General features: G+C 32.1%; 1 protein-coding gene across 1 annotated transcript in view; it reads right to left on the minus strand.

Annotated features, from left to right (window-relative positions):
- The window catches only part of LOC149800417 (uncharacterized), an 85,499-nt gene extending 66,383 nt beyond the window's left edge, over window positions 1-19,116 (minus strand). The window contains exons 1-2 of the mRNA XM_089960056.1: window positions 19,087-19,116; window positions 626-880 (exon numbers count right to left, since the gene is read on the minus strand). Of these exons, the coding sequence (XP_089816182.1) occupies window positions 626-875 (250 nt within the window). The 5' untranslated portion in view covers window positions 876-880; window positions 19,087-19,116. The remainder of the gene's footprint in view (window positions 1-625; window positions 881-19,086) is intronic.
- Between the last annotated feature and the right edge of the window lie 384 nt (window positions 19,117-19,500).

Raw genomic sequence — 19,500 nt, forward strand, 5'->3', positions numbered from 1 at the left:
CGCTCAAGGCGTTGTACCAACCATACAACACTACAGGAGAACGGTTCTCTTGGGAGAAAGGAATATTACAATTGTTGCAATTATTTCTAAGGCGACTTCTGAACAGAAACACGCAATAACGTAGTATGAATAAAAATGAAACATTTATAATGTAATTATCTATAATATTCCGGTAGAAATTTAACTTCAGTGTAATGAATATACCGAGGAAAACTGTCATGAACTGTGTTATTTTTGTTTGAAGGAACACCACTGTATTTAGAAAAACATGTAAACTTCTACAAGATCAGCGATTGAATAAAAAATGACTGTGTAAGCGAACGGTTAGAACCTTAAATTGATTGAAATAGATCGAAAGCACACATGCAGTAACAACTGAATATCCCAACAATGAATTTAACAACAATCCCCCTTGCAGTCATATGAAAGGAAACATGAATTCGACAAATAACAGTCTCCATACATTCATTTAAAAGTAAATATGAATTCATCAATAAACAAACTTCATACAGTCGTATGAAAGGACCTTCGAGTTCAACAGTTAACAGTCTCCATACATTCATATGACAGAAAGTAATAATTCAATATAACTAAAAGAAAAACTGTAAGAAAAAAGACAATGTACCGTCACTACTGTCAAAATTATAATCAGCCTCGGGATCAAACTGCTTGATATTTGTCATGGATTTGGTCGCTTTGTTTTGAAGAAAGTTCGTTTTGGCCTTATGTGTGAGTCTGGCTACATTAACCGTTAAACCTAGGCCTGTGATTTTCCGCGGGGAACTCCAAACGTTCTCATCCTCGCTTTTGGGGGTAACCTCAACCTTTCGCGACACCAAGCGACCGTCTGGCCGGTTCATCTGTGGAAGTGACATGCTTCCTGCATAATGTAGAAAACAAATAGAATGTTTAATCGAGGCTACGTTATATAAGAATTACTAAATTTGTCGAATATCTATGTAGATGTGAACAAACCTCTAAACACGTACCGATATGAAAGTGTCATGTCTGATGATATCAATGTAGATGTGAACAAACCTCTAAACAGGTACTGATTGGTAGGTGTCATGCCTGATGATATCTATGTAGATGTGAACAAACCTCTAAACACGAACCGATTGGTAAGTGTCATGCCTGATGATATCTATTTAGATGTGAACAAACCTCTAAACACGTACCGATTGGTAAGTGTCGTGCCTGATGATATCTATTTAGATGTTAACAAACCTCTAAACACGTACTGATTGGTAGGTGTCGTGCCTGATGATATCTATATAGATGTGAACAAACCTCTAAACACGTACCGATTGGTAGGTGTCGTGCCTGTTTGACGTGATAGTCAGACAAGGCGCCACTCCTGTACAAACGTTACCACGTGGTTTACAATCCTATCGTACATATTGTTGCATTTTTTTTAAAGGTGGAGAAATGTGATACATTTTTGAAAGATAGAATGTAGCATCTAAACAAAAATCAAGTTAATTGTATGATCTTCAGACCGATACTATGAAAAGAATGAGTTTGTCGTATTTTGTTTGTTTTTATTTCGTTTGGTTTGTTTGTTTGGATTTTACGTTGTTTCATATTAAAGAGATGAACTTGTTACTTTTAAGAAAACTCCTTTAATTTTGAATTCAATATACAAACGACCAAGACATTATTTGTTGTGTTGTCATTTAATTCGTATGTATTATTATTTATTTTATACATCATTGAACTTATTCAATTATCCATTTAGAATGAATGCTATTGACGAATCCTGTCCAATGATTATTAGCCACAAACCTAATTATATTGGTCTACCACTGTAATGTGTTTTTTAATAGTGTGTTTAACTTTTGTCCTCGACTAGAAGTTATAAACGAATATGTACATAGCTAACTTTTGTCCACGACTGTAAGTTATAAACGAAATATTGCTACAAGCCAGGGGTCTTTACTTGACCGACGGGTGACAAACCTTGGCGCGATTCCCGCTAGAAGTCATAAGTTTACCCCGAATTTCCAAAGACTTCCAAGAGTTCACGCCGTAGAAACTATACAACTATCCTTTAACACAGGGAACTCTTTTAACTGCGCCACTTTAGGAAAGTAAAACTACGATTTCCAGGCACATTTCGCCAGGACAACTGCATCACATTTGCCACCATGGCGACATAAACGGTATCTGCCTTGTCCCTTCTTATTGATTCCATTGTGTGATTTACCGGTTTCCTACCGTAAATACTGCCACTGCAGTCACACCACCAATGTGCACCACCAGATTTTAATACGAACTCTGGTATGCCAGGAACACTCAGTCGGTTTGGACCTGGACTCACAACTAGTGAACCATGGCATCATGGAAACTCACTAACTTTTGCCTATGCCTGTAAGCTGTAAACAAATTTTTACATGCATTTGAGTTCAATTTTAGTATTTTTACAATTAGACTAGCATTTTCCGTTGGATTAATTCCAATTATATTACGTTGTAGGTTATTTGAAAATGTATATAAATAGGGTTTTAATGAACAAATAATTAATTCCTGTTTAGATCAGTCTGGGGGAACCCATCTGTAATGAGAATTTACAGTTGTGTTTAGATCAAATATTTATTTAGAATCTTCAGTGTCACAACTAAAGTGCTCATTGGGTTTATCCACAACACGTTATAAAAATGTGAACTCTTTCAAAGACATTCTTGATTGTATCACTCTGTTATATCAGGACATTCAAGACTATTGTAATTCATTTGGAATATGCTATATTTTGGGGCGTGTGATATGACATTTGGGATTTTTTTTTTCATTTAGTTCACAATACTGCTAATATGTCTTGTATTTCCACTGTATATTGTAGACAAATAAATTGCATGCAGAGTTTACTTAAATTGTTGGTTTCACTTCTTTCTCTTACATAGTTTAAGACCTAGAGTCATAACATTACAACTGAGAAATGAAAACATGCTTTCCGTCAGATGCAAAAATACTAACTAAGATTTCATGAAATGGTATGTCAGACGCGATGCCATCAAATGCATCAAAAATAATGGCTGTAGTGGCATTCTTTAGTGAATTGTAAACACCATGTACCTTCATCAAGCCTTATGATGATGGGACTGTAGATGTCTAACTTTACTCCAGCTTCGACAATACCTTTGTTTGTGATAATCTCTTCATGCGCATATTTAAACTATTGCTCACCACCACCCCAATTCCCCTGCCACAACCCCTACCCCCGACAGAAGGTAGACTTAATACTGTATTCCCTCAATCTGACGCTAAATTAGTTATACGTATTAATGTGTTTTTTTTTTTGTTCAGCATATTTGTCATCATAATCTTTTGAAAAAATAACGACTACATGAGATTATTTTTCAGTCCTCCGCCTAGTGCTCTTTTCAGTTAAATATATCACATTACGTGCACTTGGTAATTAAGCTACTTGGGAGACGGTATTCATAGACACCGCCTGTTGCCCGATCGCAAGCCCAAAAATATTTTATAAATAAAGCAATGAAAATATAAGCACAAGGAGAAAACGTAACGTTTCGACAGTTGCACATTTATTAAGTAAATGAATGAAAAAGACACGATGTACACAGACAAAATGATCGTATGCCTTCTTCACAGCTTAAGTGGAAATCTTCCTTCACAGTAGGGTTGCAACGATACGCCTTCAGCTGTATTGCGATATATCATTTTGCATCGCGATACTATATAGATATTCTGAAACATTAATATACAATACTAACACTAGTACAAATTAAAATAAAATGACATCATATTTATACAGTTTGTACACGGTGATGTCAGTAATAATTTTATCAGTTCTTTTTTCATTCATTCCAAAATAATTCCAAACATGGTCTTCTGCTTTAATTTCTGGAAATATGTTTTATTCCGTTTCCATGACAGTCCGCTTGAACTGTCTGGCATAAAATGAACTCAGTTTTTCACCAAGTTTTTATATATATATTTTACGAGGTATTCATCTAGCCTAATTACTATTTAAGAAAGCGGCATCCTTAAAGTTAAAACAAAGAAGACTATTTAACTTTTCGTTTATTTGATTCGATGTGGACACAAAAATGCAATAGTTAGTTAGACACGTGATAGAAAATTAGATTCACAGAAGGTCATAACATATAAATGTTTGTTGACTTTTTACAACCCCTGTAAATTTATTTTTGAAGTTTAAATTTTCTACATTTGCAGCCGTTGCCTTCATTTTAAAGCTTTTAAAGCTTAAATATTAAGTTTCATACTGCACGAATAGGAGAAAAATATCGCGGACCGCTAAAATTGTATCGCGATATTATATGGCGGCAGAGGCGTATTGCAATATATCAGTATATCGATAAATCGTTGCAGCCTTACTTCTAAGATATCCATGTAGCCTCACCACGTAGCATCGAAAATGTACGCTAGTCAGAATATACCTGTCGAAACCACACGCATATTCTAAACTAACATTTAAATTTACATGACTGATCTCGAAGTTATTGAAACAATACTTCCTTTAAAGCATTTCGAAAAATCATGGTTAACTTCGGAAATTCCTTCATTTATAACAAATATCGCTAGAAAAAATATATCCGCTACCTAGAATCGGGTTTACATACATGAGAAGATAAGTACTTCATTATGTCCCTTTGCTGTACATTGGATGATAGATATTTTACCTGATGCTTACTATCTATCTGTCATTTAAATATGACGAGAAGTTAAGTTTTATTCCAATTGTATTACCATTAATAAACAGCGCTTAATACTTTCTTATGTCCTCGTTTCCTTCGAAAAACAATTTGTGTGAACAACCGTCGATATACTCACAGGTCAGATCGAATGATTCCTCTCTAATTCCCTTACGTGTTATGATTGGATTAAAGTGTTATAGGCCTATTGTACTTCCCTTCATCCAATGTTCTCCACTATTGTCCTTCTAAATTTTGCGAGACCAAGCACCTTTATTGAATGAAGGCTACACAGTTACCCAATGATCCCCATAAGTATACTGAAAGTAAATTATATTCCGCCAAGAATAGGAAGAGAAACTCAAGTAAAAAATTCTGTACCCCTACCCCGTTTCAGACAGGTCTTGGCACACCGTTATAGACAGACCTTTTGAAACTGAATATCCGGTTTCAGTAAGCAGTGAAGTCAGATGTCCCGGACACACAAGAATCATAATCGGGAATAATTAACCTATCGCTGTATTTTAGTGAAACCCTAACATGCGCCGGTAAGTATAGACTGCCGACCAATACTATCGCTGGCAGGGTGTGAGGTATCAGTTGATTTGCAGACGCAGTGGAAGAAACATGTCAAACATTGAGGTCCAATGTCCGTCACATAGCTGACTGCCACTGCATATTTTACAAAAATGACAATCGTACATAGCTTCAACGTAAATTAACCATATTTCATGAAATATTCAGTATGCCCTAAACCATTAAGACTTGATTTATATGGGGTATATGTCAGCATAACATACTTTGAGTATGTATTAGATGCTATGCTGACGTAAAGGCGTGGTTTTCTCTGCTTTAGAGAAAACTGTTGCTACCATATTTTATCTAGTAAAAGGACATTCCACTATCGGCCAAGAGCATTATTGCCCAATGTTAGGCACTGAAAACTCAGCCGATAATCTCGTTTCAGTAGCTAATGCCTCCCTCCCCCTGCTTGTATCCAACAAGTGACAAACTCTCTGTCAGAAAGGTAAAACTCTCATCACCGCGACATTTTTTAAAAATACGTCGAAAGGTAAAATTACGTCTAGAGGTAAATTAAGTCAAAGGTAGCCGATGCAGATTAATGAGCAACTAAAGCCTTGTGTGTCACCAAAGAATAATACAGAACAACAGTATAATGGTGCAAAATGTTGTAGATAATTTCACAGCACCTTCTGTTGTGGTCAGCTTGACACGTAACCTTTACGATTACCTATGGGCTAGGCTCGCAGTAAATTGTTCTTGCGTATCAGGAAAAAAAAACTTTTTTAACATAGCTTAAAACCAAAATTATTTTCATTCGATATTTAATCGAAGGGTTATTGGAACTAAAATGTAAGCTGCGTTAGTACATGAGTGTCGCTGATTTAGAGGAAATTACTTTTTTTAAATATATTTCTCTAAATTGTACAATCATCTACCACATTCAATACTCTCCAGTTTCCAGCTGTGGATATTTATAAACACATGTGATAAAGAATCGAAAAGCAAAAGAATCCACAAATCATAAGTATTGATATCGACATACATAACAACATAGAGGCTAGATTCTGGAACACCTTGTGCGAGAAACATGGACATCAAACACAGCACCAACCTGGCACATATACAGGCCTTGAGAAAATAATATGGTGATACCCATTTGTTTATGCAGATGGAATGAAAAAGGGACGGAGGAGACAAAAGAGACCTAGACATAGTTAGGATGGATAAATGTATTGATTGACAAGCATTAAACCATTAATTTAGTGATTGTATTAATTGACCGAATATTTGATTGTTTGATTGATTGATTGATTGATTGATTGATTGTTTGGTTGGTTGTTTGGTTGGTTGGATGGCTGGCTGGCTGGTTTGTTGATTAATTAATTGATTGACAGATGGATTAATAAAGTAATATATATGAATTGCATCCGTTGAATTTATATTCAGATGGATAAAGTACGTAGGTACATTAATTTGTACATGCAATTGCTTGTTTTCAACTCTCTCTCTCTCTCTCTCTCTCTCTCTCTTGTAAAAATGGTTGGTATTACGATATTACCCGTCAAGTAGTTTTATGTAACTATTACTGTACATGCTGATTCATGACAGGATACTGTTGATGGGATCATCGCCCGACACTTTTACAGCATATAAACATACATTTATCAGTGCATTAAAATCTTATTGGAGGCATTAACCACAACGACAAACACGATTTTTCAAGTACAAAGCCTACTACGTACTACGGCACTACATGCATTAGTCATTGTATGGGAAGTAATTAAAAGAATTGCATTTGATCGTGAAGAAGCGCGACCAATAAGGGACACAAAGCACTTAGTCAAGTAACAGTCGAGCTGGTTATGTTGATAATATCGCTGGTATATACATCTGATATCATCCCAAAAGACGCTGGTATATACATCTGATATCATCCCAAAAGACGTTGGTATATACAGCTGATATCATCCCAAAATACGATGGTATATACAGCTGATATCATCCCAAAAGACGCTGGTATATACAGCTCATATCATCCCAAAAGACGACTCCCCAAACATGTAACAGATAACAGCAAAAATAACGTATTACACAGACAATATCAAACATTAATAGACAATATCAAAATACATATTACACAGACAATATCAAACATTAATAGACAATAGCAAAATACATATTACACAGACAATATCAAACATTAATAGACAATATCAAAATACATATTACACAGACAATATCGAACATTAATAGAAAATAGCAAAATACATATTACACAGACAATATCAAACATTAATAGACAATAGCAAAATACATATTACACAGACAATATCAAACATTAATAGACAATATCAAATAAATATTACACAGACAATATCAAACATTAATAGACAATAGCAAAATACATATTACACAGACAATATCAAACATTAATAGAAAATAGCAAAATACATATTACACAGACAATATCAAACATTAATAGAAAATATCAAATACATATTACACAGACAATATCAAACATTAACAGAAAATAGCAAAATAAATATTACACAGACAATATCAAACATTAATAGAAAATAGCAAAATAAATATTACACAGACAATATCAAACATTAATAGACAATATCAAATACATATTACACAGACAATATCAAACATTAATAGACAATATCAAATACATATTACACAGACAATATCAAACATTAATAGAAAATAGCAAAATAAATATTACACAGACAATATCAAACATTAATAGAAAATAGCAAAATAAATATTACACAGACAATATCAAACATTAATAGACAATAGCAAAATAAATATTACACATACAATATCAAGCATTAATAGACAATAGCAAAATAATATTACACAGACAATATCAAACATTAATAGAAAATAGCAAAATAAATATTACACAGACAATATCAAACATTAATAGACAATATCAAATACATATTACACAGACAATATCAAACATTAATAGAAAATAGCAAAATAAATATTACACAGACAATATCAAACATTAATAGACAATAGCAAATACATATTACACAGACAATATCAAACATTAATAGACAATATCAAATAAATATTACACAGACAATATCAAACATTAATAGAAAATAGCAAAATACATATTACACAGACAATATCAAACATTAATAGAAAATAGCAAAATACATATTACACAGACAATATCAAACATTAATAGAAAATATCAAATACATATTACACAGACAATATCAAACATTAATAGAAAATAGCAAAATAAATATTACACAGACAATATCAAACATTAATAGAAAATAGCAAAATAAATATTACACAGACAATATCAAACATTAATAGACAATATCAAATACATATTACACAGACAATATCAAACATTAATAGACAATATCAAATACATATTACACAGACAATATCAAACATTAATAGAAAATAGCAAAATAAATATTACACAGACAATATCAAACATTAATAGACAATATCAAATACATATTACACAGACAATATCAAACATTAATAGACAATAGCAAAATACATTTTACACAGACAATATCAAACATTGATAGAAAATATCAAATACATATTACACAGACAATATCAAACATTAATAGAAAATATCAAATACATATTACACAGACAATTTCAAACAATAATAGACTATATCAAATACATATTACACAGACAATATCAAACATTAATAGACAATAGCAAAATACATATTACACAGACAATATCAAACATTAATAGACAATAGCAAAATAAATATTACACAGACAATATCAAACATTAATAGACAATATCAAATACATATTACACAGACAATATCAAACATTAATAGACAATAGCAAAATACATTTTACACAGACAATATCAAACATTAATAGAAAATATCAAATACATATTACACAGACAATATCAAACATTAATAGAAAATATCAAATACATATTACACAGACAATTTCAAACAATAATAGACTATATCAAATACATATTACACAGACAATATCAAACATTAATAGACAATAGCAAAATACATATTACACAGACAATATCAAACATTAATAGACAATATCAAAATACATATTACAGACAATATCAAACATTAATAGACAATAGCAAAATACATATTACAGACAATATCAAACATTAATAGACAATATCAAAATACATATTACAGACAATATCAAACATTAATAGACAATATTAAAATACATATTACAGACAATATCAAACATTAATAGACAATATCAAAATACATATTACAGACAATATCAAACATTAATAGACAATAGAAAAATACATATTACACAGACAATATCAAACATTAATAGACAATTGCAAAATACATATTACAGACAATATCAAACATTAATAGACAATAGCAAAATACATATTACAGACAATATCAAACATTAATAGACAATATCAAAATACATATTACAGACAATATCAAACATTAATAGACAATATCAAAATACATATTACAGACAATATCAAACATTAATAGACAATAGCAAAATACATATTACAGACAAGATCAAACATTAATAGACAATATCAAAATACATATTACAGACAATATCAAACATTAATAGACAATATCAAAATACATATTACAGACAATATCAAACATTAATAGACAATATCAAAATACATGTTACAGACAATATCAAACATTAATAGACAATATCAAAATACATGTTACAGACAATATCAAACAATAATAGACAATATCAAAATACATGTTACAGACAATATCAAACAATAATAGACAATATCAAAATACATATTACAGACAATATCAAACAATAATAGACAATATCAAAATACATATTACAGACAATATCAAACATTAATAGACAATATCAAAATACATATTACAGACAATATCAAACATTAATAGACAATATCAAAATACATATTACAGACAATATCAAACATTAATAGACAATATCAAAATACATATTACAGACAATATCAAACAATAATAGACAATATCAAAATACATATTACAGACAATATCAAACAATAATAGACAATATCAAAATACATATTACAGACAATATCAAACAATAATAGACAATATCAAAATACATATTACAGACAATATCAAACATTAATAGACAATATCAAAATACATATTACAGACAATATCAAACATTAATAGACAATATCAAAATACATATTACAGACAATATCAAACAATAATAGACAATATCAAAATACATATTACAGACAATATCAGACATTAATAGACAATATCAAAATACATATTACAGACAATATCAAACATTAATAGACAATATCAAAATACATATTACAGACAATATCAAACAATAATAGACAATATCAAAATACATATTACAGACAATATCAAACATTAATAGACAATATCAAACATTAATAGACAATATCAAACAATAATAGACTATATCAAATACATATTACAGACAATATCAAACATTAATAGACAATATCAAACATTAATAGACAATAGCAAAATACATGTTACACTGACAATGCCTAATATAAAATAGATAACAGCAACATATGCATGTTATAAAGACGATAGTAAACATGCCATACATAATAGCAAAACTAGGTAATGCAAAGACATGTATAGATTACAAATCGTTGTCATCTTTTTCTCCTAAAGTTAAAACAAACATCATCTGTAAGCGAGGACGTTACATAGGATACAATAGATTTCCTTTTGGTGGAATCTGTTTGATATTAATTTTCCATCTTTTTATCCCACTCTCTCTCTCTCTCTCTCTCTCTCTCTATATATATATATATATATAGTCTAAATGTACATTTTTTATGTGCATGCTGTTTACAGAAAACAAATCCTCTATCTCAGAACAACCATATATCTGAAACCATTAAACCCGTTTTATCGTTTTAATGTTTGATTTGGATGATGGCAAACACAACCCACAGGAACATCAGTCAGACAAAGGCTTTTAAACGTCACGCAAATGCGTATTCTTGTTTACCAACCTAGATAGTATTCATGCAAAACGTGTTTATTGATGTTTCATTGTCCTTTTCACAAATCTAAAGGTTGTCTCTTTACAACTTGGGTCATTATAAACGTTTTCCAGTCCTTAAAAAAGCAAATTTTGATCTAATATTTAGAAAGAAAGGTGGAAAGGTTACAGGTAATCGTCAAGTGACATAATATATGCTAAGAATTATAGGAAGAATGCAATAGGGACTTTTGAAAATAACAGAATAGTAAAACATACATCGATGTACACCAAACACAGTAACTTCATTCGTAAAGATTTCAGTATAATTTTAACATTACAATACTATTATTGATGTAAGTCGAATTTGTTAACTATATTGCTAACCACAGGATGAAAGATTTGTCATATTTTCAAAGTTATTTTGGTTTCTCTAATTCATGCTAAATAGAAGCCTTTATATCCAATGACAAGTGTTGTTAATGAACTCACATAGCGCCAGTGACCTTCAAAAAGGTAATTATGGATAAAATCTTTAAAATATTATATTTCCATGCTTTCTATACAAGATATTTTTAGATTAAAAAATACATTTATCTGGTAAAATGTACTCTAACCGAATTCCAGAATTTACCGTTCGTGGAGAGCTAGACTTTCCAAATATGACAAGTGCATTATCTCCCTCGATTGGGCTATGATTGCTGTTATTTGTGATGTTTTTCTAGAAAGAAAAAAACATTTGCAAACGTAGAAATCCATTGATTGCGAGGTGAAATTTCTATCTTCTATAGGAAAAACTGCACTCGATTTTCCATGGTTTTGGAAGCTTTTCATTAACTGTGCCCATTTTCTTTGACAACATTGATATTGCGATTACTAAAATTACACTACAAAGTTAGTTTTTTTGTTCATTATTAAATAAGAGACAGAAGTATCATATGTGTGATTTTATGTCCAAATGCTCCTAAATTTCATATAACTACGATACACTTGGGTAACAGGTGACGTAATATCAATTACGTCAAAATGTAATGTGCACGTTTTTCTAATATGCGCAATTTATTTAGTAGGTATAGTTTTCCTATAGTATGTGCAGTTTCATATTTCTGATATTACCACATGTTAAAATATCACTTTATGTGATTCTGATTGGTCCAAATAAGCCCATGAAATTATTGTGCAGTATCCTCTTTACTGATTGGCTGGGATCGTGGGAAAACGTTTTTTAACCCCGCCTTCTGGAATGTTTTTTGACTGAACATTTTTGGCGGCCATTTTTTAACTCTAATCGCGAAAGGAAATTGAGGAAAAATTATCTCGGCTGTCTGAATATGGATATGTTACCCCCACAGGGGTTTGTTGTGTCATGAATTACAATATCATAACGAGAAAAATGGCGTAAAACTACAAGACAAGAATAACAATAAGAAGGAAAACTAAGGGCATTGTTTATTTGATGGCGGGGTGGGGGAGGGAGCGGTATATCTGTAATATATAGAATCCACCGTATATACAAGCGTGGTTTAAATGTAAACTTACATAAGTAAATAAACTCACCTCTGTTCACCGAAGAATTAGGACATAAATGGGTCCCTTAACTGACAGAACTTTATCCAACCACATCATCTTTACGCAGTATCTATGATATGCAAATCCGACTAAAAAAGAAATTTGTTTACGTCTTCTGTACAGTCTATTGTTTCGGTCAAATACTGCAAATATCCGGTCACAAATGCATTGCAGTAAGTGTGAGAATTTCTGCATCCAGTAACCATATTTCCACATAATAATCGCAACAATGTAATAGTTAGTTCTGAAAGTGACATTTTATGGTAAACATGTACTCTAGGCATACTGTTTACCGTATCAGACAATGTGGCATTACATCGTATTCATCATTCTGTTTTGAAAAATGATTTTTTCGTCATAAAATGTTCTGTTTATTAGGATGGAAGCTTTTTCTTTGATTTATAGTTTGCAAAAATGTACAATCTACTTTTACTTAGTAGTTTAACTTTGTTTGGGATTATATTTTATGCACAACAAATGAAAGGTGCACCATCTGTCAGAATGAACGAAATTATTCGTACTTCTTTCTATCTAAATAATTTCCACTGAAATTAAAACTATGTGATAAAAAGAATTTCAAATGGGTAATGATTTAATATTAAATTTACGAAACTCATTGAATAATGTCCAATGCTAGCAAAAGATGGACATTATTCAACTGGTTTCCTAAATTCAATATTAAATCGTTACCCATTTGAGTTCTTCTGTACACGTTATTTTTACAAGAGCAGACATCTTTACATTCTTCAATAGTTTAAATTTCTTATGTTAGGTATATTTCTCATATTATATTGGAGTAAGAACATTTTTGGAAAAGTCTATAACGAGTTTAATTGGGTCTAACTGAAAATTCGAAGTGATACATAACATTTATATTACTGGTATGAAGATATGATTCATAAATAACTCGTGTAGAAAGATACAAGCAAAAAGATATGATTCATAAATAACTCGTGTAGAAAGGTACAAGCAAAATGATAAGATTCAGGCAGGTATTAAAGAGACGGAACTGTCATATATACAATCGGTTACATGAGTCGTGCGTTACTCGATACCAGATAATTGATTAAATATTAAATCAGGAAAATGACTCTGCGTTTTGTATAATTAACAAATCATGTCTCGACTGCTATGCTAGGTCAATAACGTGCGATCAAATGACTTTTTTATTATACTTTTATTAATATTGTAATTTTCTTGAAATGTAACTCAGTTAGATGTTATCTTTAGGCTAGACTCACACCTTTCTCCTGGCACTGACGCACGTTGCTTCAATTGATTAAATCGACTGAATATTTTATATTTAAAAGTATAGTCGATCTTTATTTTGTCAAAAGGGAATCATTTTACACGTTATAAATTTGTATTAAAGATGTGAATTGGAATTTAAAAATAAATATTCAAGCTTTTTCAATCTTTTCGCATGTTTTTGGTAATTTAAAAAAAAACAGATGGTACAAAAAGTACTTAATTTTTTGTGTGTCTATTTTTACTTGTAGGTCTATAATAACTGACGTATTTTTCGAGGCTTTATTAAACCAAATGAATACAGTAGAATGGAGCGTACTATTAGCTGAGCTAATGTTTCGTAGCTCTATCAACTTAGGGTAAGAAAAGAAAAATATCACTGCAGTGAATAAATAATAGGCTAACTCCACTAGTGCGATTCCAGATTTATGAACTTGATATATCTAAATTAACATTCAAACCCAATAACGGTAACACGACTCATGTCGAGAAAGCGTATAATAATATAACAATTGATTCGATCAGTAAAACGACTTATTTGGAGAAAGGGTATCATAGTATCACAATCGATTAGGTCAGTAAAATAATTAATGAGGAGAAAGTGTATAATTGTATCACAGTCGATTCGGTCAGTAAAACGACTTATGCGGAGAAAAGGTATACTAGTATTGCAATCGATTCGGTCAGTAAAACGACTTATGCGGAGAAACGGTATAATAGTATAACAATCGATTCGGTCAGTAAAGTGACTAATGCGGATAAATCGCAATCAGTTTTAATCCAGGTAAAACTTTCTGAACAATTTAATACATTTATCGAAACGACATCAAACAATCCATGTGTGAGCCTGGGTCGATGTCTAATCTTCTCTTATGTTTCCCCATTTCCCAAAACATCAGGATAGCTATCATTGTAAGCCGAAGGGTTCTTAAAAGCGCAAAAACTACAACTAATTATTCTCTAATCACATAATCACCACAAATCACGAACCTCTAATTGCTCACGTGCAAAGTTTCCTTGCACAGTTGTATGAACAATTAGCAAGCGTTTCCAAGCCGAAGATGAGTACTTTACGTCATTATAACGAAATACGGCTCAAACACATAATACAAAGAATTATTCCTACCTCAACTTACTAAACACAGATAACTTAGAATTTAGGGAGGGACTATTATACGAAACTGATCCAAGATACCATAACATCTTGTGATTATTATACATTATGTTGTATTCTCTTAGATACTGGTTAATTAGTCGGTTTGAGAAATATCTTCTCATAACCGACTCTCCATAAACAACAAATAATCACTAAAATACAACAGACCTGGAAACGGCGACTTAAATGCAAATAGCACATACCCTAGCTTTATTTCAGCATCATACTTAACTTTGTTGTACTACATCTTGATATTAAAAGTCCTTATTTAATCTTTAGTGAGCCTGAAACAAAAGTTTTATACATTTCTGTTGGATTACATATTTTGATTTTCCACAGATGTAAGCAAATAATTTCTGCCTTTTTGCACTCGTTTTTATTCCTCTGATTCAGTTAGTGAAATAAAATGTAACTCACAACTGCAGCCAATTGTAGATCAAAGGTGTTTCATAAATAACGGCTAAGCAAAAGACGTGTATATTGTTTTCGTGAGAGCTTTCACGGAATTCACGAAATTCATAACAATCAGTTATTGGAGTATTGTAGGACGTTAAAGGAGGGTAACTCTTGCTTGTTGAGTCTGAAGCACATAACCGCTAAATCAGGTAAGTGTTGTTGTATTAATGGGAAAATGTCAATACAGTCGGTAAAATGAATATGTGTTGCAGTTCAAACATTATGTAAATCTCGTAAACATATCCGGTATTGGCGTAGGCAAATAAATATATCCGGTATTGAAGTAGGGAAATTAACATATCCGGTATTGACGTAGGGAAATAAATATATCTGGTATTGACGTAGGGAAATACATACATCCTGTATTGGCGTAGGGAAAGAAAATAGTCTCAATATATTCTAATCATATTAGAAAATATAATCCTTACGCAGCAATAAAACAAAAACATTTAACAACAGATATGGAATAAATTATAAGCAAGTGTTATTCACAGACTTAATGCCTTTGTGACTGGATATTTGCATTATTTTATTTGGACGAACGCAGCAAACATTCAATTCCGAGATTAAATAGTTCTGGGCATTGTGGTTGGATAACTCTTTGTCATTTGATTGATTATCATTTGTCAACATATCCCTCATAAGGCAGCTAAGTATATTTACACCTTATCGAGTCTATGCTGACATTTAAACCATGGAGGTGGGGTGCAAGATCAATAGCGCGTGTTAGTTGCAATGCAAAGCAGACTGTCTGCAATAAAATCGGCTGCCGTGGATTTCAAAACATATGCACTATACATTCGCGTTTTACAATTGCTTGGCCTTCTCTCTTCACCCACATTTTCAGATTAACTAGGAGAACGTCATTCAAGTTCATTTTTGATTAGTATTAGTTTGGTGTTTTTATAATTCTGTGTAGTGTAAATTTGTTATGTTCCGACTACCTCGCATCCACTTTTCGTGTATATGTCAGTTTGATTCCCGAGTTCAGTCAGATATCTATCTGACAGACGGCCGCCATATTGTTGATTGTAAATCTAGTAGTTTCTATAGACAGAGTGACGAAAATGTACACGATTTTCAGCTGAGAAGTAACAATAATACTGCGGAAGGATTTTACGAGCTTATTTCGACCAACCAAATTGATAGGAAGTAACGCTACGAAAAAAATATAAACAGTATTAAAGTGCACCGACTATGTGATAAACATGTACATACGATGGCGGCTACTGTTTTATTTACGAGTTTTCCCCTCGATCATTTGTGGAATGGCCCGAGTGTGCTCTGATGGTTACAACATATTTGTATTGCAATGTTGAGAACTCGTTGTTGTTGTTGTAATTATGCTAGCTCTCATGGAACTCAATATATTTGTTTTAAATTAAAGAGTGGGTATGTAAGGTACTCGTTAACATGTACAGATAATGCAATTAGTAATGCATATCAGTGATTGAAACAAACAATACGGCAGTATCATCTGAAGACATACTCATATTTAAAAATCGTGCATTCAACTTAATCCGTTTGGACTGAAAAACCTTTACTGATTTATACATACAATGTTTGACAATTAACATACATGTACACTCACTGCCTTTAAAAGTTGTATTTATAAAAATGATCCAGTAGCGGAGGTGGGGGGACGGGGAGGTGCCCCGGATGCCAGAGATCTGGAGGCACCAAAATCACGGGCACCACATTTCTTTGGGCGCAAAAATCCCTTTGGGCCATCATCATCGCCCCGGGCGCCATTTACCCTTGGTAGGGCACTGAAAGGATCGGAGGTGTGAATTCATGTATTAGTTACAAAGCAATGTATAGGTTTAAAAAATCCTTAATTTAAGCAGATTACTTTTCATTTAGCACTTTGATGACTTAAAAAAATGAAAGATATTTTCAAAGACCGGGCCATCTATACGTTATTATATTATCGAACACTTGTATACGTATGTGTCATTAGCGCCTTCATATGTACCTGTGACATGATATCGAGAGGTAATATACCTCCAAAATAAATAGTATGTTATTTATATAGACTTGTAAATCTTATATCCACTTACTGACTGTGAGTTTATTATCTTGCTCGAAAGTTCGGAATAAGCGTACAGGGTGCATTCCAAACTGAGAATGTGCTATTAAACAATAAATAAGAGTCAAGATGCAGTTACACTGGAATCATCAAATATAGGCATGTGCAACGTATTGTATTATGCCGTAACATACATACATATATATATATATATATATATATATATATATATATATATATATATATATATATATATATATATATATATATATATCATACGGGTACATTTTACAAAAGCTATCTAGCCCACGCCCTGGAAGTTACAAATGCCTGGTACTCTCATGCATTGGTAAATCAAATAATGGGTATACTCTAATTAACCCTAACCGGACTATATATTACATGGGTGTGCTCTAATTATGTCACCCTAACCAAACTATATATTACATGGGTGTGCTCTAATTACGTCACCCTAACCAAACTATATATTACATGGGTATGCTCTAATTATGTCACCCTAACCAAACTATGTATTACATGGGCATGAATTAATTATGTTACCCTAACCAAACTATATATTACATGGGTGTGCTCTAATTACGTCACCCTAACCAAACTATATATTACATGGGTATGCTCTAATTATGTCACCCTAACCAAACTATGTATTACATGGGCATGAATTAATTATGTTACCCTAACCAGAATATACAGTACATTGGTATGCTCCAATTACGTCACCCTAACCAAACTATATATTACATGAGTATCCTTTAATTACGTCACCCTAACCAGAATATATATTACATGGGTGTGCTCTAATTATGTCACCCTAACCAGAATATATATTACATGGGTGTGCTTTAATTATGTCACCCTAACCAAACTATATATTATATGGGCATGAATTAATTGTGTCACCCTAACCAGAATATACAGTACATTGCAATGCTCCAATTATGTCATCCTAACCAAACTATATATTACATGGTATGCTCCAATTACGTCATACTGGCCAAACTATATATTACATGGGTATAATTTAAGTATGTCAACTTAACCAAACTATATATTACATAGTATGCTCCAATTATGTAATCCTGACCAAACTATAAAGTACATGGGTATCCTTTAATTATGTCACCCAGATCATCTATATATTACATAGGTATGATCTAATTATGTCACCCTAACCAGAATATATAGTACATTTGTATGCTCTAACTATGTCATCTGACCAGGAGACAAATGTATTGACGATTGCTCTAAGAAACAGTCAACCCGCTTTTTACTGAAATCTATGCTCAACAATGTACATATTCACAGAAAAGTCTCATTTTCTATTTATCTACATCAATTAAAATATTGATTAAATATCTATATTCTGATGCAAAGACGAACAGACAGAGATAGTCATGTCAGTGTGTACAGTTTATATTATCTTACCTATGTTGAGTAGAAATCCTAGAGTGAACTGTTTCGAGTCTACGTGATCCAAAATGATATTTGTTCTCTCTACGAAGGGACCATATTTTTTAAACTCTTGCACCGTTGAACACGAGTTCCGGGTCAAAATGTCACCTGTTAGTATTTTATTTTAAAAACGCCGCAAGCGTTTACTGCCAGAACAACAATAAAATGTAATTCCTGATTGACAATTATAAATTTCATACCGACAGCTCTTAAAGAGTCTGACTCAACTTAACCAAAGTATCGAAAAACATTCAAGCCCATGAAGGGCCATAAGACAGCAGCATAAAATCATCGGCCATCAGCTACCAACATACAAATTATAGGCCATCACTCACCAACATAAAATCATGAGCAATCAGCCACCAGGATACACATCACAAGCCATTA

This window comes from Sinohyriopsis cumingii, chromosome 5 (genome assembly GCF_028554795.1).
Source record: "Sinohyriopsis cumingii isolate HCF-2022 chromosome 5, ASM2855479v2, whole genome shotgun sequence".
Classification (NCBI taxonomy): domain Eukaryota; kingdom Metazoa; phylum Mollusca; class Bivalvia; order Unionida; family Unionidae; genus Sinohyriopsis; species Sinohyriopsis cumingii.